The 22,544-nt window shown below is 43.9% G+C and overlaps 1 protein-coding gene across 1 annotated transcript; it reads left to right on the plus strand.

Annotated features, from left to right (window-relative positions):
* The first annotated feature begins 281 nt into the window (after positions 1 to 281).
* Positions 282 to 17,689, plus strand: CYB561D1 (cytochrome b561 family member D1). Its single transcript, XM_083357664.1, has 3 exons — positions 282 to 451; positions 13,667 to 13,704; positions 16,221 to 17,689. The coding sequence occupies exons 1-3, from the start codon at positions 328 to 330 to the stop codon at positions 16,719 to 16,721; spliced, it is 663 nt and encodes a 220-aa protein (XP_083213790.1). The 5' UTR covers positions 282 to 327; the 3' UTR covers positions 16,722 to 17,689.
* The last annotated feature ends 4,855 nt before the right edge of the window (positions 17,690 to 22,544 follow it).

Raw genomic sequence — 22,544 nt, forward strand, 5'->3', positions numbered from 1 at the left:
AAGATTCTTTTTGGAATAGATTTGACTCCAAGAATTTGGTCTTCCTAAGACGTGGTTTGGGGTGGGTCCCGACAAAGGCGGCCAGAAGCCGTGTCGGCCTTCACGTAAGAAGAGACTGGAAGCGGGACGAACGAAAGCCGCCCAGCAGCGTCGCCCACGCCCCGGGTAGCCCTCCTCGCCTTTTCTCCCGGGCTACGTCCCTCCCAACAGGTGCTTTGGGAGTGGCAGCCGGCGGCAAACCACACCCAGCCTTTCCCTTCCTTAGAATAAACGCCGGAGGAGAAGGCGGCGGGGGGCGGTGGGGGGGCGGGAAAGGAAGGTCTCGTCATGTCGGACGCCCCCGCGGGCTGCCGGGTGCTTCTCTGGCTGCGGCGCGGCTGCGGGGCCCTGGCCCACTTGGCGGCTTGGGGGATGGCCGTCTTCCTGCTGCTGCTCTCCAGGCCTGGCACTAGTGAGTGACCCCTCTGCTTCCGGTTACTCCCAGCACAGGGTAATCTCGCCGGGGGGGGGGACTCTTTCCCTGAAGCGGCAGGTCGTCCCTTTCCCCCACAAAGGCTCTCTCTTCTTTCATAGCAAGCCTCTGGCTTGCCCTGGGGTAGTCTCGCCGTGCTCGGGTCCGCTCCTGGGGCAGTGGGTTCAGAAGCTTACCGTAGGGCAGCGGGAGAGCCCGCCTACTTATCGCGGCCGAATGACTTTTATTGATGCACGCGTGAGCTGAAGAATTGCGTTAAGCAGCAAATATCGGGCTGTCCGATCGCCTCCCGACGGTGGCACCGAGCCAGAAATCGGGGGGCGGGGGGGGGGCGGCGGGGAAATGTCCCCAAAGCAGTGGGGGAAGAATTACACGCTAAGCGGGAGAGTTACAAAGGGTAAAGCGTTTGTTATGGTATCTAGGAAGCTTCTAACAATGGAGAAAAGCTGTGAAAAGCTGTCAACGGTCCCCTAACCCAGGGGTAGGCAACCTCGGCTCTTTTAGGACTCGTGGACTTCAACTCCCAGAATTCCTGAGTCAGCATAGCTGACTCAGGAATTCTGGGAGTTGAAGTCCACGAGTCCTAAAAGAGCCGAGGTTGCCTACCCCTGCGTTTGCTGACTCAGGAATTCTGGGAGTTGAAGTCCATGAGTCCTAAAAGAGCCGAGGTTGCCTACCCCTGCCCTAACCCAAGGATCTCCAACCTTGTCAACTTTACAACTTGGGGACTTCAACTCCCAGAATTCCTCGGCCAGCATGCCTGGCTGAGGAATTCTGGGAGTTGAAGTCCACAACCTGTAAAGTTGACAAGGTTGGAGACCCCTGCCCTAACCGAAGCAAGAAGCTTTTTTTTTTGCGAAACATCGCTGCATGTTCACGATTCTTCTTCTTCTTCTTCTTCTTCTTCTTCTTCTTCTTCTTCTTCTTCTTCTTCTTCTTCTTCTTCTTCTTCTTCTTCTTCTTCTTCTTCTTCTTCTTCTTCTTCTTCTTCTTCTTCTTCTTCTTCTTCTTCTCCAGGTCTTGGCTTTTGGTTTTTAGTTCATCTATTATTATTTTTTGCTTTATGCTTTGGTGAGAAAGAGTGGAATATGTTACACTACAGTGTGCAAAAATAGCTGATGAGCAGAGAGAGACTTCTCTATCGCTTAACTTATGAAAATTGGCTTCTCTTGCCCCACTGTATACACAGAGGTGGTGAAGGAAGCCTTTTTAAACATTTGTAGGATGTTGGTATTTTAACATAAAGATAAGAGAAAGGGTAATGAAACAATCTTGGACACGTGCAAACAAGGTAAAAAAAATCTGATTACTCTACAGTTCCACAATATGTATTATTTAGGGGGAAATACTGGTTAAATATACTTTCATTTTTTTAGTTAGTTACCGAGAAGTATGGTACTGTACAGCATTTTTTCAACTACAGGTTAACACTGTTGCTTTGAAGTGTCTTGGACTCTGAACTAGGAAAATAGAGAAGTGAGACTCTTCCTATGACTGGTAGATACTGTTACAATTAGCTAAGTATTATGACATGGAAGGAAAGTGTTGCAGGACAACAGTTCCAATTAAATGATTTTTGATTGCCTACTTGTCTTATAGTAATGAAATCATATGGTGCTTTGGTGACAGCTAGATGATGTTTGGGAATTATGAGCTTTGAAAGACAAGATAGAATCAGGTTGAATTTAATGGATGGTTGACCATTTAGATTACTTACTATTCCAAGAGAGTGAGAGGGAGCACACACACACAAAAGGATCATTTCAGAAGTTCATCCAAAACAAGAAAGCAAAGAACAAAGATGTTAATATGTTAATGATACTGTACAAGTTACTGGTTTATAATTTAGTGTCTTGTGTGGCTGCAACTCTCATTTGTGGCAATTTATCCAAAACAAAGGTATAAATGTTCCAAGTGTTGCATAATTACATCATCTGAACCAAACTTTTAACTTTCTCCAGATTGGAACCATACATTTTTGTGCTGTATAAGTGATTTAAAGAACTGTTAAACCTGTATTTGGAATATGCAATATGAGAATAGATATGTACATCAAAGTTACCTAATGACAGCTTGGACTACTTGAAATGTCATAACTTCCTAGGTGAAAAGCTCCAGGTAAAGTGCAAACTACATTGATTTGCCCATGTGATGTGCCATGTGTCTTTCATGACAAGCTAGATACATGTGCTAAGAAATAAAATATAGAGCCTAAATGAATGTTGTATGCGGGAATTATGTGTAAACTGACTTATGAGGCCATATAATGCTTGTTCCCTTGTGGCCAGCTTATTATAGGTGGTACCACTTAGTCAAGTTTGGCTGATTTTGAAAAACAGGGTTGGATGACTGCCAGGATAATAAGTTAGAGCCATAAGTAAAACTGGAAAGGGACAAAAAGTCTTAAAGGTGACAATCTTAAACTATATACTATTGCTAAGAAAATAAATATCGACTTACCTGTGTAAGTTACTAGTTGCCCAGATCCATGACTAAAGCTTAGTGGCTATTCTTAGTTTCAAAAGCAAACTAAGATAGTTTTTAGACAGGATGAGATGAGCAGTACTTGATTTGTGTTGAGAGTCTGTTTATTATATTACAAAACTGAACTTTGAAACCTAATAAATAACTGGTTTAAGCACATATCTATCAATTTTATTTTGTTTCTGTCTACAATTAGATAATCAAGAAGTAGGCTTTATATTTGTTTTTTAAGTGTGCCAGGCACAGGCTGCGCTCATAATTTTGTATAATGTGCACTATAAATATGTGTCCTTATCTGCAGATCCTTAGAGATTGCTTTTTATGAGTCAAGCTATTCTCCAAAGCGCCTGAAGGCAGGACAAGAAGCAATGGATGGAAACTAGTCAAGGAGAGAAGCAACCTAGAACTAAGGAGAAACTTCCTGACAGTTAGAACAATTAACCAGTGGAACAACCTGCCTCCAGAGGTGGTGAATGCTCCAACACTGGAGGTTTTTAAGAAGAGACTGGACAGCCATTTGCCTGAAATGGTATAGGGTTTCCTGCCTGAGCAGGGGGTTGGACTAAATGACCTCCAAGGTCCCTTCCAACTTCTTCTTCTTCTTCTTCTTCTTCTTCTTCTTCTTCTTCTTCTTCTTCTTCTTCTTCTTCTTCTTCTTCTTCTTCTTCTTCTTCTTCCTCTTCCTCTTCCTCTTCCTCTTCCTCTTCCTCTTCTTCTTCTTCTTCTTCTTCTTCTTCTTATTATTATTATTATTGTTGTTGTTATTATTATTATTGTTATTATTATTGTTATTATTATTGTTATTATTATTGTTATTATTATTATTATTATGAGGTATTCTTAGGTTCTTTCAGTTTAGAATGGTGTTTACCTGTTGAAACAACCGCTGGAGAAAAGTTTTAGTTTAAAACTTGTCAGCTCTCTGGCATGTAAGAGATGTTTCAGAATCCAACAGCACCAGTGAATTTCATACAGTGCTGGATTGTTTCTGTTTCTTTTATGTGTAGAGCCATTGGTGTATGAAAGCTATCTTATATTTGCAGTAACTAGGCGTGATGCAGCAGAGTTGAGCACTTTTAAATGGAACAGATTTGGACCATTGGGTCTAACCTGCTTAATGTATTTCTGCCGAAATCAACAGGGCTGGTGTGCTCATTGTATTTCAGAGCCAGTTTAAGATTTGGGGGTGGGAGGGGGAAGAGGCGATATAGAAGTAGCACAGCAGAGTGTTTCTTTTTGCGAAATCCCATTAAAGGCAGCAGCCTAATAAAAGCAAAGGCATGGGAAATCTCAGAATGCTACCATAGGATTTTGCTATTCTAATTTTGTTGAATGAAAAATATTGATTCATTTGACTATTTCAAATACTGAACCATATGGTGGCAAAGCTCAATTGTTTCCATGCCTCTGTACATAGCTCTGTCATGCAGTCTATGAATTTCTACTAAGTTTAATTTCTAATTATTTTTTTGGAATATTCCTTTGTGCATTTCAATATGCCTGTACAAAAGAACTAAAACTTGCTTCAGAGATTTGGCTAGCAGTTGAGTTAGTACATTGTATTTGCTGAGGAGCAAATGATGCAGTATTTCAATATGCAGAGTTCCCCTCTGTATTTCTGAATTGCTGTATCTTCCTTCTACACTGATTCAGTTCTCCTAAATCTGATTTTTGTTAAAGTGCTCATAATAAATTGTTTTGTTGTTATGGAGCGATCCATATGACAATGCTACATAGTCCAAAATCTCTTTTTTCCCCCAGCTGACAGATTCATGGCCGTCTCCAGTGGTTGTTGCAACTTAACGCCTGTAATTTAACTACCAAAATTTGATATGATTTAACTACCACTTTAAGAGTGGAAACACAGTGGCATGAGCTTTGAAATGTAGTTAATGCAGTACATTTATACTTTATTAAGTACATTAAGTATAAATGTACTGCCTTAAGTGCCGTTCAAGGCTCTCACAGGCTTTTCTCTCCCTACTACAAAAGAAGAAGAAAAATCTTGGATTGAACAAGATGTGTGAAAGAAACAGACAGATTCCTCTGATTCGTTGTTCTGCCTCTTGCGGTCTTCTAATCCCTCCTCCTTCAGCCACTGGAATCAAAAATTGCTGAGCATTGTTGTATAGTCTAGAAATTTTAGTAGACTTAGAAGGGTTACCCCCCTCAAAAAAGAAAATTTGAAGAATCACTGCTTCATAGAAAACCCATTAAGCAGTGCTTTTTTTGTAAAAGAAAAAGGTGCCGGAACTCACACATGTCATACAACCCGCCTTGCCTACCCTACAAGGTTCCATCCAAAAAAGGTGCCGGAACTCCGTTCTGAGCGTTCTATGAGGAAAAAAAAAGCCCTGCCATTAAGACTAAATGTGTCCAGTAGCTCTGTAATGTATTCATTGGAAGTCAGGAACCTGGGACAGGCATTCAGTAAAAATGCCCCCAGCCTTGAATCTAGGCATTGTATTTTCTCTGCAATTTTGTGTTTTGTCTGAAAAGTACTGCTTTTTCAGTTGGTAGAGGATTTGGCACAGAGCTGTAGTCCCTTAACTTCCTTCCCTCCCCACCCCCCACCCCCCACCCCCCACCCCCCGGCCGGCAATTCCCTGCACAAATTGAAAATATTCTGTTGTTATGAAAGGGGCATTTTGGTAAAGGTAACATCTGAAGATTTTTTTCAATTTCTGAAATTCTTAGCCCTACTAAAAGAAATATCCCCAAATCCTGCAGCTGCTGTGATCTTGACCCAAGATAGTGGATTCTAGATGATGTTTCAGTGAGAGGTAGATTGACTTAAAAAGGCTAAAAACAAGGTTGGTGTAGTGATTAAGGCACCAGTTTAGAAACCTGGAGACTGTGAGTTCCAGGCCCATCTTAGGCACAAAGCCAGCTTGATGACCTTGATGACTAGTAATTCCATCTCAGCCCTAGGAAGTAGGCAGTCGCTAACCCTTTCTGAAGTCTTGTCAAGAAACCTGCTGGGACTTGTCCAGGCAGTAGCCAGGAGTCAGTACTGACTTGAAGGTGTGGCTGTGGACACACCTAAATGATGAATGGAGATGGATTAAACCAGCTTGACAAGGAGAGGGGACTTTGAGGTCTGCACATTTCCCCCCCGCCGCTTATTCCCATACTCTGCTTTCCCTGGCATGAAGAATAACTAAGTATATGTTAAAGAACATTGAATGCCTGACATTAACTTGTCCCTGGCTATTGTGAAGGCAGTCAAACTCCTCTTTCCTTAAAAAGGTAAAGGTAAAGGTTCCCCCGCACATGTGTGCTAGTTGTTTCCGACTCTAGGGGCCGGTGCTCATCTCCGTTTCAAAGCCGAAGAGCCAGCGCTTGTCCGAGGACGTCTCCGTGGTCATGTGGCCGGCATGACTGGACGCCAGAGGCACATGGAACGCTGTTACCTTCCCACTGTAGTGGTCCCTATTTTTCTACTTGCATTTTTTACGTGCTTTCGAACTGCTAGGTTGGCAGAAGCTGGGACGAGTAACAGGCGCTCACTCTGCTATGCGGCACTCGGGATTTGACCCGCCAAACTGCTGACCTTCTGATCGACAAGCTCAGCGTCCTAACCCACTATCTCACGGTTATTGATCTTTGCCAGACAAATTGGGGTGAGCGGTGAATCGTTTTGAAGCAAGGTCTGGGGCTTGCCCTACTACAGTTGGGCACTAGAACCCAATGAAGGAATACGTGTCCTATCATCCTAGGCCACTGACTTTTAAAGTCATTCATTGGTAGCAAGAATTCAGTGTTATTCAACTCTGTCTAAAATTCTCTCATACTTTAGTTGCCCACCTGTGTATGATGGAGATAAAGAGAGAAGGAGAAGTAAATTTGAAGGCTGCCTAAAGAGCTGCTTTCTCTACTTTCCTTTTCCAGGTGAAGCCTGCTGAATAGGTGTCAAGAACTTCCTGCCTTTTGGCTCAAAAGTATCAAATATGTTCAGTAGTCGTCAAGGCTGAAGTGTCATATGGCAGATGTACCACGGGAGGCACATCAGACCTGTGCAGCATGGCTTCAGAAGCTGGGGCAACCATATTTCTAGAGGGCTTCAAGAAGACCAGTAGAAGCGTGCATAAGTGTTATGGGCTGTAAGAGTAAACTTGAAAACCCGGAGGAAGAGCCACAACCAAGACATCAGTCAGACAAAATAAACTTGAATCTGAAGCAGAAATGCAGTTTGAGAAAGCATCTCAGGCGTGACCCTCCCTAGTTGTTTTGCAGATAAAGGGAAGGAGAGAGAGGCACATTTGATTTACAAGATTCTGTTAGTGTAAACTTATAAAAGATGTATTAACATTCATAGCTTGGGTTTCCTAGTCTGGTTTACCTTGAAGGGTGGACAATAAATCACCCCTCCCGTAGCACCCAAGCACAGGGAGGCTGTCTCACATGTAAAAGAGGAGTGGGGCTTTGATCACATAGTCACAGTTGCTATCTTGATGTTTTGGCCCTCCCCCTCCCCCTCCACCCATGGATGCCCCAGGCTGATTTGGGTAACAAGACTACTTTACAATTCTGCTTGCTTGCTATGCTTTGAGCTATAATAAGGCTTTTAAATGATGAAGAGAGGGTGTCAAGAGTCTTATATGTGACAAAAAGATGAAGAAAGTCCCTGTGTGGGGGTAAATTTCCTCTCTTGTACCTAAACATGGTACAAAATACCATGGCAAAATTATTTGGGGGGAGGTGGGGGGAGAAATTGACCTGATTCCATGCCATTGCTTTCATTTCATCCCTAATCCTTGAGTGAGACAATAGGGTTTCCCTCAGAGGTTGACAGCATCAGTAACAATCGGTAACATCTGCACAGTAATGCTTTGCTATTACATTGAAGGCAAAACCATGTCAGTAGCAAGTAGGGTTAGTGGCATTTGAGATGAGCAGGCCCTTTCTTCTATATTATGCTGGCTGCGGAATTCGGGGAACTGAAGTCCACATATCTTTAAGTTGCCAAGCTTGAGAAATACTGTGCTTTACCAAAGACAGCTATTTTATTGTTACCATCCTAAAAGGCAGTGCTAGAGAGCTGTCAGAACCATGCAGTAACTCTAGACAGCTCAATCAATAGTACTGTAAATCAGAGCTTTTCAACCGGTGGTACGTGTACCACTGGTGGTACGCGAGCACTGGGCTGGTGGTACGCGGTGTCAGCTTCCTTCCCCGCCCCCTGCTCTGCTCCTTTCCAGCTCATTTGGTTGCAGAAAAAATGCTGCTTGGCAACAGCCTGTAGAAACCCTAGGCTGCATGAAGAGTGCAGGTGCAGAGCAAGGCCCCGCCCTCCCCAGGGCCAGCCATATGGAGTCGCCAGCTGATCGGCGCATACGGCCGGCCCCGACCTCCACCGACGGGCTCCAGTCCACAGAGAGCTCATGGCGGGTTGATGGCTTTCCGGCGGCAGCCCCGGTGGTGAGGAGGCTGGGAGGGAAGTGGTGGCCTGGCGCTGGGGCTGCCAGGGCTCAAGCGCCGGGATCAGTGCCGCTTGCAGCTGATCAGTTCTTCTTTGGGGCTGCCAGGGCTGGAGCTCAGCGCTGATCCTGGTGCTTCTGCTGAGCCCCAAATAAGCACCAATCACCTGGAAAGCAGCACTGATTCCGGCGCGTCTTCTGAGCCCCGAAGAAGCACTTATCACCTGGAAAGCAGTATTGATCCCTGCTCACACACACACACAAACATGTGCGAGCAGTTACAGCTGAAGGCGTTTCAACCTTCAACTTCGGCTCCCAGTGCTTGCCCTCGGCTGCTCCCCTCCCCTACATGCCTCCAAACTGATCCCCAGGCCAGCGTGTCTGACTGAGGAATTCTGGGAGTTGAAGTCTAGACGCGGCTTGTAATTGGGTGATGCCGTTAAACTCTTGTGCTGAGTGGGAGGGCGTGCCGCCGTGGCTCTTGCTCTCCGATAGGTTGTGGGGGCCACTGTGGAAGGGAGGGTTATTTTGCGAGAGAGACAGGAGAGGCGGTTATGGCGGGAGAGACAAAAATGCTTCCGAGTGGCCTCATCATGGCTGCTGCCTCCTGTTATGGGTTGTGGTTCTTTTGATCCTGGCGCGCAGCTCCAGTAAGCGGGCAGGTGAGCACGAGATAGTTCAGGGCATCCCCAGCTGCCCCTTTTCCTCTTGAGCCTCTTTCCAGTAACGGAGGCCTTCTCCGCAAGCAAGTGAACTGGGCAGGGGCCCAGGCGACACTGGTTTCTTGTGGCAGTGCAGACCCGAGGGCTGCTTCGTTCCCGCTTGGCCTCTCACAAAAGAGTGAGGGAAGGAAGGAAGGAAGGAAGGAAGGAAGGAAGAAAGGAAGGGACAATTGGAAGGAAGGAAAGGAAGGGACAAAGAGGGAAGAAAGGAAGGAAAGGGAAGGGAGGCCAAGCAGATTACGGGCACTGGCAGCGGCACCGGCACGGAGGGCGAACACACATGCGAGCGGGACAGATGCGCATGGCAGAGGCGCTGCTCAGGGCCGGAGGATAATCGCACGTGTGAGCGCCCTCCACGCTGGCACCGCTGCCAGAGCCTACAATCTGCCCGGCCTCCTTTCCGGCCCTGAACAGCATCTCTGCTGTGTGTGGCTGTCCTGCTTGTGTGTGCAATCGTCCTCTGGCCGCGAGCAGCGCCTCTGCTGTGCGCATTCCCGGCAGCCAGTCAGGAGGATTCCTGGCCAGAAAGAGCAGGCAGGGGAGACAGCTGGCACCGTGCCCAGTAAGAGGGACCTTGAGTTGGCTCGGCTACCTCTCCAGCGTCTCCCAGAGGCATCTCCAGCGTCTTTCCTTCCAAAGTTGAAGAGCAGCTGCAGTCTATCCTGACTTGAAAGGCAGGTGGGGAACGTAGCAGCCTGACCAGCTCCTTAGCCCTAAGGACGCATCTGATTCGGGAACGGGGCAGGCGGGCGGGCAGGCTCAAAAACCTGGAGCGGATCTCCCATTTGGTCTGGGCAGGGAAAGCGGGACCAATTGGAGGAGAAGCTGCAGCTGGAGGCAGAGTCTGTGATTTTTTTCCAGGCTGGGGTCTGGGCGGCATAGCGCTGGACAATGGAAGGGAGGGAGGGAGGGAAGGAAGGAAGGAAGGAAGGAAGGAAGGAAGGAAGGAAGGAAGGAAGGAAGGAAGGAAGGGACAATGGGAGAGAGGGAGGAAGGAGGGCACCCACCCCAGTCCCACCCCCCTCCACCAGAGACCCATGGATTCCCACACACACACAGGCACCCTGCAACCATGAGTGATGAGCTCCCCGCCGCCCATTGACTTTGCTTGTCAAAAGTTGCAAAAGGTGATCACATGACCCTGTGACCGTCATAAGTATGAATCAGTTGCCAAGCATCCGAATGTAAATCACATGACCCTGGGGACAGTCATAAGTGTGAAAAATGATCATAAGTCACTTTTTTCAGTGCTGTCATAACTTCGAACAGTCACTAAGCGAATTGTTGTAAGTCAAGGACTACTTGTACTTTATCATTTTTTTTTCCTTTTTTTTTTTGGTCAAGTTTTTGACACCTTGTTGGGCGACTGGTGGTACTCGGACATTGCCTTATCCTAAAAGTGGTACAATGGGTGAAAAGGTTGAAAAGCCCTGCTGTAAATGCTTTGATTCTGTTACTAGTTTAGCACAAGGCTGAAATACTGAAGTAAGGATGCCCCCGTGTTAAATGGAAAATGCTTTGGCCACTTTTTGCTCTTTTCTTGTGCTGTGCTTTGCTCACATTCCTTCATATTTCTTAGTTATAGACAACAATGTTATAGACAACACTTTGGCCTGGTTGGCCCAACAGCAAAAGGATAATGATGGGCAACTGGACAGCACTTGCCTGGATTCACATATCTGATGTGTAGTATAATTTAGTGTACTAAGGGTTTTTTCGTCTAATGTATATTAACCCTTAGGGTGTGACTGCAGTATTATTATTTATCCCTTTTATTACTTTTTACTTCTCCCTTTTATTGGTTGTACACTTTAGTATTATTATATTCAGTGGTGTTTCAAGTACACCTAGTGCAGGGGTGTCAAACTCAATTTCATGGAGGGCCGCATCAGCATTGCGGCTGCCCTCAGGGGGCCGGGTGGGTGTGGCCAGGGTGGGAGTGGCCTACTCAGTGGGCGTGGCTAGAGTCCGTATGGCCTACTGGGTGGGCGTGGCCAGCTCTACATCGTTGGCATCAAGGGTGCCTATGGGGGCCTGGGCAGGAGTGGGACAGATCTGGGGGTCTCTGGCAGAAGGATGGTCTTTGGGCCAGGGCCAAGGCAGTGGGGGCCGTTCCCTCACTGTTCCCAGGATGGCTTCACGGGCCACATGAAACCACTTCGCGGGCCGGATCTGGCCCCCGGGCCTTGTGTTTGACATGTCTGACCTAGTGCTTTTGTACCCAGACAGAAATTATTTGTGTGTCTAACCACACTTGCCAAGTAAATAAAATAAAAGTAAAAGTTCAGAACAGAGATCCCCAACATTTTGGGCATCAGGGACCGGTTCCGTGAACAGAAGTTTTTTCACGGACTGGAGGGTGTGTGGTTTTGTGTGCTACCTGCATCTTGCGGATGGAGCTTTGCTTGTTTGTGCAGCCCAGTTGCTGGCATGCCGTGGGCTGGTACTGGGTTGGGGATCCCTGGTTTAGAACAACTGGCTGACTGCATAATCCGAGGCAGTGTTGGAAATTCAGAAAAGGGGGACTCTCTGGGTCCCAAATACATCCAGTACTTTCTTCCCCAAGTATAAAAATAGTACATAACATGTAACTAATGCTAGACATAGTAAAATGGTCTTACAGCTTTAGCAAAATATGAGGCCTGGGGATCGTGATAACCAATAGTACTTGCAGGTATCTATATTTGGAAAAATGTACCAGGTGTGCCACTTGTACATCGGCATGCATAAAATAAGGGTTGCATTTGCAAATTATTGTCAGAACCAATTGTTGTCTAGTTTAGAATTGGGTGTAAGTGGGGGTAGGGTGGGATGGTCAAGAAACAATATAGAGTTGACATACATAATCCTACTGCTCTATTTATCCTATTGCAGTTTCTTGATTGGCAGATGTTTTTGCCCCCAGCTATTGACGTGCAAAAGAGGGAGGATAGCAAAGCTAGAAGATTGAAGTAATTGCTTTGCATACCATGCACTGAGCATGCAAAATCAGGAGAGCTCATTTGGGAGACACAATAGAGGCAGGGATAGGGATTGGCAATGAGGGTGGAACATTTCTTGCTGGTTTTCCGTTGCTTAAAGAATGGGTGAATAGCACTTTAACTTAGCAGTAGGAAAAGGGTCTGGGTGAAGACTTAATAAATTTAGAGAATCTGCAGAAATTGTGGGGAAAACATTAAAACTGCAATAAAACCTGAAAACAGTCACCTCTTCTCTAGATAAAGGAATCATATTTTTTCTCTTGTTTCAGAGGAACAGTGTCAAATACTCTGTGTGCAGATGTTGAATATGAGGATGTATATACTAAAGGCTGCTGCATCTAAGAGATTTGTATGAAAGAAAAACAAGGATTTGAGGGCTAACAGCTCCATGCTAAGTGAAAATATGGTTTCATTTTTAGCTCTAGTGCTCCAAATTCTGTTCTCTTTATTAAAAATAAATATATAAAATATTTGTGGAGCAAATCTTTTAGCAGGGTTTGCTAAAAGGCTAAAAAAGGAGTATTTAGAGAGGAATGGATTATCTTTTTAGGCAGTGGAAATGCTGCATTATCCTTGGGTTCTTTGATTCTCCCCAAGCATTTTAGATCCTGCAATGTAATTTACCATGCTCTCTGTCCTTGCTAAAATGTTTGAAACACTGCAAGACAATGTTGTAAATGTTATAACTGGGGAAAATTACACTTCCTGAAAAATTACACTTCGGAAAGCATATAGTTTTACCTATAGAACATTTTGAGAAAGCCAGAGAAATCAGGCTGAGAATTGTAACTAAACCATGGCATATTTCCTTGCATCATTTTAGCACTGGCAACTGTTGGCTGCAGAAGCATAGGCTGTTCTCCAGAATCTTCCATAGCTAAGATACAAAGATGTCTCTCACTTGTTTGACCGCAGTCACAACTTTATAATACGTTTATTTATTTGATTTGATTTTATATCTGCCCCACTCAGCACATGATTGAGAGAGGCAAACATAGATAAATGGTAAAAACCAGATAACAAAACCAAGTATAAAAACATCAGAAACAGCAACTGCACAGCATAAGACATTGTGGGCTGTCCCCTGACACCACTGGATGACCTCGCCAGGGCTCGTTGCCTTGGAAGAGTGAGGAAGATTCTCAGGGATGACTCACACCCTGGACGGTATCTCTTTACTCTCCTACCATCCGGTAGGAGATATAGGAATATAGCCAGCCGTACCAACAGGCTGAAAAATAGCTTTTATCCGTGGGTTGTTAGGCTTTTAAATGGGACATAATCTTATGCAGAATTGACTTGGGAGGCCGGTGTGTGGTGTTGTTGGTTCACATAGTGTGGTGGGATGGAGGGTTTGTTGTCACTGTGTGTTGGGGGGAGAGAGCACGGGGGGGGGGAGGCTCAGCTAATCTCAATGTACACATGTTGTACTTTGACAATAAAGGTTTATTATTATTATACAAACGCATAAGACTAGATTTCCTCTGTTACGGTTTCCAGGGATCAAATTGGCTGGTTGTAGTCGGGTTTATTTTTAGATTGGTTTGCCAAAGCTGAATAGTCTTCCTTTTTCTCTCTTCCTTCCAGGTCTATTTTCCTGGCACCCAGTATTCATGTCGATTGCAGTAAGTTGTTCTCTTCTTATTCAGTATATCCCAGGGTTGCTCATTTTTCCTAGGCTTTATTTGTGAGAAAATAAGCATAAATAATAAGGCTGTATACAGGTTGCCTTTTAGAGAGGCAGAAAAAGTCCTTTTGCCCTTCTTTTGCAGATGACAGTACACATTCAACACGTACACCTCTCTAGACATGTGTGTGTGTGTTTTCATTTGGGCAAGTACTGTATCCTAGGCACCTGCTGAATAATATTTGAACCATCCAACAAGAACAGTACAGTCATAATGGGTGTGGTTTGTCTGAAGAATCCTAAAAACATTTTCTGTCCTATAAAAACTGAACATTTAGCTGCCGAAGCACAATGGTAATTTTTTTTAAAAAAAGAAAGCTTTGCTGTTTCTTTTTATCACTTCAAACCCTTTCTCTTTAAAATACAGCATTTTAAATTAGGTATGTCCTCTTCCTAGATTATATTCCCGCCCCCCCCATTAAACATATGGGGAATATTTGTGTTAATTCTAAGTAGTTAAAATTAAATCAAATATAGTTAGTAGTGTTCCTGGCTCTGCCTGTGTTCTGTACCAGCCTCCTACCGGCCCTGTAGAAAAGGCAACCCCTTTATAAACGGCAAGAGGCTGGAATGACGTCTGCCAAATTTATTACTACAAAAAACAAACAAGACACGAACCAAGATACAGGAGCTTTGAAACACTATCTGAGCGGTTGCTTTCAGCAAACCAGCCCTCCCCAAACATTCCTTTTATAAAGAGTTCAGGGCGTGGCCTCTCTCTGCCTCCTTCCGAGAAGCCCCACAGCCTTCCTCTGTTTACTCCTACTTGACTGCCTCCTGCGTCGGGCGTCCTTGAACAGGGCCAGCTGTGGGTCATCTTCATCCACACTGTCAGGCTCACACAGCTGGGTCTCCATGGTGACCAAGTGGGAGGGGCCTGCCTGAGGGCTATCATCAGCAAGATCTTCAACACCCCCCTCCTCCTCTGATTCGTCCGACCCAACTGCCGAACCCACAGGCTGACCCTGAATCACAACAGCCTGGCTTTTACCCAGCACTCTTTTCAAAGCCCAAATGTTACCTTTGGAGTCCAAAATACAGGTAGTCCTTCATTTACAACCACAACTGAGCCCAACGTTTCTGTTGCTAAGTGCGACAGTTTTGCCCCATTTTATGACCTTTCTTGCCAGAGTTGTTAAGTGAACCACTGCAGTTGTTCAGTTAGTAACACGGTTGTTAAGTGAACCGGGTTTCCCCATTTACTTTGCTTGTCAGAAGGTCACAAAAGGTGATCACGTGACACACACCCCAAAGACACCACAAGTGTCATAAGTATGAACCAGCTGCCAAGCATCCGAATTTTGATCGTGTGACCGTGGGGATGCTGAAATGGTTGTAACTGTGAAAAACGGTCGTAAGTCACTTTTCCCAGTGCTGTTGTATCTTGTAATGGTCACTATACAAACTGTTGTAAGTCGACGACTACCTGTACATTGCATGTCTGATTAAGGTGCAAACCGCAGATCCCCTGGGGAGAAAGACAAAGGGGAGTTGATATTCCCGCTTTTTCTTGCTTCTGCTTGCGTGCTGGGAAGGCTTCCCAAGGGGCAGCGACAGCATAGCACAACAGAGAAGGAATCCTTCCAAGATCAGCCTTTATTCCATCCTCTCCAGTTTTTGTAGATGCTCACTAATGAAACTTAAGTGAGTTTGCTCAGTACCACCCCCAGTCCTTGTCTGACAATAAGCAAGGATAGACCTGGTTAGCGCTTGTATAAGAGATGACCAGGAAATCCCAGCACTGTAAACTAGGTTAGGGAGTTTTTTTTTAAGAAATAAGAAAAAAAAAGTTTGGCATGATAGTACCAAGCTAGAAACCAGGAAACTGAGTTCTCATCTTGCCTTAGACTGGGTGACTTTGGGCCAGTCACTGTCTCTCAGTCTAACTCACCTCACGGAGTTGTGGATGTAAGGAAAATAGGAGGAGGAAGGAGTATTCGTATGTTTCCCACCTTGAATTATTTATAAAATCAGTATAAACAAGATTTTAAAAAAAGAATCTTTTTAAAAAGCAAACCATTGGATATAAGTGCCCAGAAAACTGCTTAACCATGTCTATGAAATCACCAAGAGTTGAGCTTGACTTGAGGGAAACTCACCCTTATTCTTCACGTGAATAGTACTTTTTCTCTCTCATGTCACTTCAGGTTAGTTGACTGCTTTTTAACTGCTTTTCTATTATAGACCACCTTATCATTCACTCCATATTGAAAACCTGCACCAGGAAAGGTTAGGCTGAACGTGTGACATGTCCATTATCTGTGTGTGGGGAGCGTACCACTTTATATATATATGCTTGTTAACTATTTAAATTACCTTGCTAGGCCCCAAACATGGGACAAATCTTTATTTCCTGTTTCGGCCTAATCGAAGGCCATTGACAGGCAGTAGTCACAACAGTGACAACTTTTAAGTAGGAATAGCCTTGTTATTAATGGGTTCCTGTGTTCTCAGTTCTGCCTCTGTCTGACGGAAGCCAACCTGATCTTTGCTCCAGAGGGCTCTCTCTTCTTCTGCTCGCACAAAGTAAAAGTCCAGCTGCATTGGATTGCGCAAATGCTGGCTCTCGTGGCTGCCACCTTGGGCTTGGTCTTCATTATCTCCAGCAAGAACCGGAGTGAACTCCCACACTTCATCTCCTGGCACAGCATCCTGGGTCTTCTGACAATATTGGCCGGCTATGGGCAAGTCCTTTGTGGATTGTGCCTACTCTTTCCACAGCTCCTAAGGATTTCATTAGTAGCTCAGCTCCGGAGGTACTATGTTGTGTACGGACTGATAGTTTACTTGCTGGCCACTTTCACTGTAGTGCTGGGCATTTGTTCTGACTGGTTTCAGGCCCAGGTCAAAGGCCTGGCTTGGTATTTATGCTTGGGATTGATCTTCTGTCCAGTGCTGGTAATTGTGAACCAGACTTCTAGAACTTGTTTGTCGAAGAAGAGACAATATGTTTGAGATGTGATCTCAGGAGGACACCTGGGAATCAACATTTCAATGCTATTACTTGTGTGTTCTCTTTTTATTATGATCTTTATTACCATTCACATTTGATTTTCTATGCATTCTGCTTCTTTTGCTCTATCGGTTGGGTGGGTATGGACATGCTAGAGGGAATGAAAGAAGTTGCAATTCCGCAGACCTACAGAACATCAGGCAAGGGGTTATAATGCAGTTATACTGGAAATGTTACCAGTATAAAAAAACGTTTTTAAAAAAGATTTTTTTAAAAAAAAATGTTTTATTAAAGTTTATTATAAGATAGAAATATAAAAAGAAACAAAGTTAGAGAAAGAAAGAATGACTTCAGACTTTGTTCAGTACAGGAAAAAAAACAATTTTTTTTTACCATAACCTTTTGCATTACATTTCTAAACATCTCAAGCCATTTCTATAACAAAGTCATTCTAATAATCAAATTCTAAAATCAAAGTTTGTTCAGTTTTGAGCGAAAAGTCCAGAAACAGTTTCCAAATAGAAACAAATCTAAATAGGTTCTTCTTCTTTTTAATTAAAACCAGGGCTTTTTTTTCCTCATAGAACGCTCAGAACGGAGTTCCGGCACCTTTTTTGGATGGAACCTTGTAGGGTAGGCAAGGCGGGTTGTATGACACGTGTAAGTTCTGCCACCTTTTTCTTTCACAAAAAAGCACTGATTAAAACATCCACAATGGTGTTCTCTCTGAAGCACAGGGTGACCATAGTTGCCAATTTGCTTTCTTCTTCAATAGTGATAAAGAAGTACTAGAGCTTACAGTAGTATCTATTACTTTCACTACATAGTAGGCCCTTCACTAAGTAGATCAGGGACCAATCTGCAGTAGTTATTTTTCCCTTCAGCCCACTCTGTAGGCTTATCTACTAACAGACATCCCAGTCTATTATCCTGAAGGTATACAATTTTCCCAGACTTCTAAGGTAAAGGTAAAGGTAAAGGTTCCCCCGCACATGCGTGCTAGTCGTTTCCGACTCTAGGGGCCGGTGCTCATCTCCATTTCAAAGCCGAAGAGCCAGTGCTTGTCCGAGGACGTCTCTGTGGTCATGTGGCCGTCATGACTAGATGCCAAAGGCGCACAGAACGCTGTTACCTTCCCACTGTAGTGGTCCCTATTTTTCTACTTGCATTTTTACATGTTTTCGAACTGCTAGGTTGGCAGAAGCTGGGACGAGTAACAGGCGCTCACTCTGTTATGCGGCACTCAGGATTCGACCCGCCAAACTGCCGACCTTCTGATCGACAAGCTCAGCGTCCTAACCCACTGAGCCACCGCGTCCCTTTTTCCAGACTTATAGGTATCTGTAAACTAAGGTTTCTACCCACTTAAATTCTATACTTCTGATCTGGTGAAATTATAATATTACTGAGAGTACCTTCAAAGCTGCTACAGAATACGTTGTGAAGATTTTTCACCGCCATCTATGTCCTTCCCTGTAAAATATTTGGACAAGAAATATATGGTTTCTTCTTGGTTGCGAAGATTGGGGGGGGACATTTTAGCCTGATTTCCAACTATGTAGCCCTACAAACCCATTAAAAAAAAGAAGCATGACCACACCTGGTTCATTTAAAAACAAAAGAGAAAGAGAAACTGAAGTGGCTCACAGCCTTCTACCCGTTCAGTTATAGAGCTGTACTTGTATCGCTTTCTCCTGCCACAAACATGAAGCGTTTATGGCCTTTTAAACTCATTAGGCAATTACAGTATTATTAATAAGTAACTACAGGGCAATGATTTCATGGGGGTGGGTGTGGAGTTCCCGCACAGCAGTACCTCAGAATCAAAGAGGGCTGCAATATGCAATTTACTCAGTATCTACCCTCAAACTGAAAATATTTTTGGTATATTTATATTTTACATTTCTAAGATGCTCAGTTCCGACAAATACATGGCTTATCACAGGGGTCTCCAACTCCTGGCCCACGGCCCACTAGTGGGCCATGAGCTGCTTGCAACCAGGCTGCAGAAGCGGCTTAGCATTTAAATCAATAAAAAATATATATATTGCACCATCTGGAGGAGAACGATAGCCAATTCTCTCTTCTATTCAGAAATAAAAACAGACAAGAGGGTCCACAATCACCTAACACTAGGCTTTTTCCATGTGAATCTTAGAAGTGGGGGAACACTATTTCAGAGGTATGTGCTGCAAATGAGAAGGCTCATCTCCTGGGCTAGATGACATTACTTAATTGATAGGACCAGGAAGAGACCCAAGCCTTACAGGACCAGCAGAAACTAAGGACAGATGCTTCCTTAAATTACAAGGCGCTGTGTCATATAGGGCTTTAAAGATGAAAAGTAGCACACTGAATTGCAGCCAGGACCAACTAGTAACCAATGAAAGTCTTAGAACCTGGATGATACATGGGATCGCTTACCAATCACTCCTTCTTCTGTAAAAAGTATAGCTTTTGAATGGTTTTCAAGGTTTCCCTAGGTAGACAGCATTGCAAATGTTCAACCAAATTGTGACTGCGGCATTAGTGACAATCAGAAAACTCTCTTGGTTCAAGAAAATGCACAATTGACATACAAGGTGAACCTGTGCAAAAAGGCCTCCTGGCCATGCTACCATTTGTTCTTCAAGCAGGAGCTGTGAGTCCAGGAGACATCTAGCTGGCATATTAGACCCAAACAGGACAGGACAGGTAGCAGAAACCCATCTGAGCTTGTACTTCCACATCCAAATCTTCACAACCTCTAGGCACTAAAACATGACTTCAACATAGGGGATCATAATATAGGTATCATTAACATACTGAAGATAATACCTGACTTCAAATGGATAGATGTCCAGACTCAGAAGCCTCATGTAGGTATAAAATAAGAAGGGTCAGAGCATCAAGCATTGTGGTACCTCACCATCAGGTCATTGGGTTTGACTGAATGGCTTCTCCATGGCTCCCTATACTTCTTACCAGCATTAACTGAAACCAACCATGGAGAAAGGAGAATTATTGCACCCTAATATCCTGTCTCCTTCTACTCCCCAGTCAGTCCAGAAGGATACCAAGACCTATAGCAGTGATGGCGAACCTTTTAGAGACTGAGTGCCCAAACTGCAATCCAAAACCCACTTACGTATCATCGCATAATGGGTGGGCGTGGCCCATTGGGTGGGTGTGGCCCACTGGGTGGACATGGCTGTAGTGGGAACAGCAGACTGTGTGGGACTAAAAAGTTCAATCAATCAATTCCAAGTTTGCGAGATCTTTTTTTTCCCCCTGCGAGAAGTTGAAATTGATTGAACCTTTTTTTTTTTTGCACGGCACCGGAGGCCTAAAGCGAAAAGGTTTTATAAAACCCAGCTGAAGGCCTAGGACTGGGGTGATGGTGTGTGTGCCCACAAAGAGGGCTCTGCGTGCCACCTGTGGCACACGTTCCATAGGTTTGCCACCTATAGTATTAAAAACTGCTAAGAGATCAGGAAAAACCATTCTTTTTGTGCCCCCCCTCCATCCCAGCTCTGTCACAGGTCATCCACAATGTATGATCAGTGCATCACTGAAGTATGCATCCAACTGTCCTGGGATTGCTGCTGCCTCAGTACTATGGCTCCTGTACTTTTTCATTGTTTTATATTGCCAGTTTTTTTCATACTATCCTCTGCCTCAACTATCGTTTTTTCCTTGTCATTTGATTTCATTACAGTATCAGGCTAGGATAAGTATCACCTTTCCACCCGTTAGAATGTAAAGTATGATCCCCACAGAGTGCCATGTTTCTCTGAACATGTCTTTGTTAAGTAGGTACCTACAATGCTTATAGGTAAGTCATAAAGAGTACATTTTGCAACTGTGGTCTTGCATCTTGTGTTCCCCACTCACTACTTGCAGCTGTGATTGTCATGCAGATTTTTCTAAAGCAGTTACTTAAGAGCAATGAATCAGAAACAGAAGATCTGAAGAAAATTCAAAGTCATGCAGAAGATGTTTTTGTGTTCTCATGTTTTTCATGTAATATAGCAATACTTTGACAGTAAAATTTTGTTGAATATTTTGCTTTGAGGAAATCACATAATTTTATGTTTTGTTCTTATTGCATGACTAGCATACCGTATGTTTCTACTGCAGCCTTCCCAAATTGTTTGTCTTCTAAATCTGATGGGACTGTAGCACTCAGAATTATAGGGGATTGTTCAGTATGATAGGAATATCTGGAAGGCACCAATTGCAGGGGTGTCAAACTGCCGGTCTGCAGGGCGGTTTCATCATACCAAAGCCACACCCACCACATTGCCGGCAATGCAAAAAGAGTCGCAATATGACGCACCACGTCACATGACGTGGCGAGTTTGACACCCGTGAATTAGGGAAAGTCTATTGTCCTCGCTTGCAACTGCAGTATAGTTTGATGTTCTGAGTTACGGTAGCTTGCAGAAATTGCAGCAGCACAATCTGATTTGCTGTACAATTGGCCTGGCAGCACTCTGGAATGGAAAATGGAAACTAGCTGCAAAAAAGTCTGGAAGGGTAGGTTATGGTACAGATAGCCCTGGACTTACAGCAGAGTGTTCAGTGACCATTCAAAGTTACAAAAATGTTGACATGACATATGGCTGTTTTTCACACTTGCAACCGTTGCAGTATCCCCCATGGTCATCAAAATTTAAATGCTTGGCAGCTGGCTCATAATTATGATGGTTGCAGTGTCCTGGGGTCATGTGATCACCTTCTGTGACCTTCTGACAAGCAAAGTCAACGGGGAAAGCCAGATTCACTTAACAACCATGTTACTAATTTAAAAACTTCAGTGATTCACTTAACAACTGGGGCAAGAAAAGTTGTACAATGGAGCAAATTACTTGACAAATGTCTTGCTTAGAAACAAAAATGTTGGACTCAATTGCAGTCGTACGTTGAGGACTACCTGTACTTTAAAAGCATAGCAAGTGAAAATTACAAATGAACTGCATTAGGGAGAGCTTACTTCCTAGGTGTTTTTTCTCCTGGAAGTTTTAAATCACAGTATTTAATACTTCTATATTGTGTATTAATGTTCAGTGGGTCTTTTCCTAGCTGTCTTGTTCTGAATTTTTGGTTTTCTTGTTTCACACATTCACTTGTTTAGTTTGCTGATTAACCTCAAGGAAATATCTCTGTAACCGAGTCTTCATATATTGACAATGTAAATCTATATAATACCAACTCTGTTGTCCCATTTATTTGCTGGGCACATAGATGGCATGTGAGTGGGTGTGCACATGTGTAGATGCATGTAATTGAATGATTTTCTCTGTAGGAAGGAGGCTTAGAATTTGAAGTACCAAACCCATACGCAATCTTGTTTCTGAACATGTCAAGCCATTAGTCTGGAATGCAGAGTCCCCACTGATGTTTATCACCGAATACTCTAGAGCTATTCCAGTACACCCTCCTGGATTGCTTTTGACTGGGTGGCTATATAAATAGATTAAATAAACACTATAATTTCCTTCTTGGTGAATTTTTGGTGATTGGAAAAATGACAGAAATAACATCAGGAAAACATGAGACCTCAGCAGGAAGACGGTGCCTGGATCCCTTCTCTACAATAGACCCCAACAGTAAAAGCTTCCCATGTATAAATTAAAGTGTTTGCTGCTTTTAGACACATTCTATCTTACCAAAGGCTAAAATTCAAGTTTGCCTTAACCTGTATTTGTACTGCCATTTCATAGAAAGAAGATTTGATTTTATAGTATTCTCTCTTTCTTCCTTTTTTTGCTGCAATCAATTAATAAATTACCATCTTTAGAAGTCGCTAACACAGTGCAGTGACATCAGCTTCATAATTTTGT

Source organism: Vipera ursinii (genome assembly GCF_947247035.1).
Source record: "Vipera ursinii genome assembly, chromosome: 3".
NCBI lineage: Eukaryota > Metazoa > Chordata > Lepidosauria > Squamata > Viperidae > Vipera > Vipera ursinii.

Coding starts and splice junctions, on each gene's coding strand:
- CYB561D1 (XM_083357664.1), top strand. CDS start 328: ATGTCGGACGCCCCCGCGGGCTGCCGGGTGCTTCTCTGGCTGCGGCGC. Junction 452..13,666: donor GCTCTCCAGGCCTGGCACTA/GTGAGTGACCCC, acceptor TCTTCCTTCCAG/GTCTATTTTCCTGGCACCCA. Junction 13,705..16,220: donor CAGTATTCATGTCGATTGCA/GTAAGTTGTTCT, acceptor CTGTGTTCTCAG/TTCTGCCTCTGTCTGACGGA.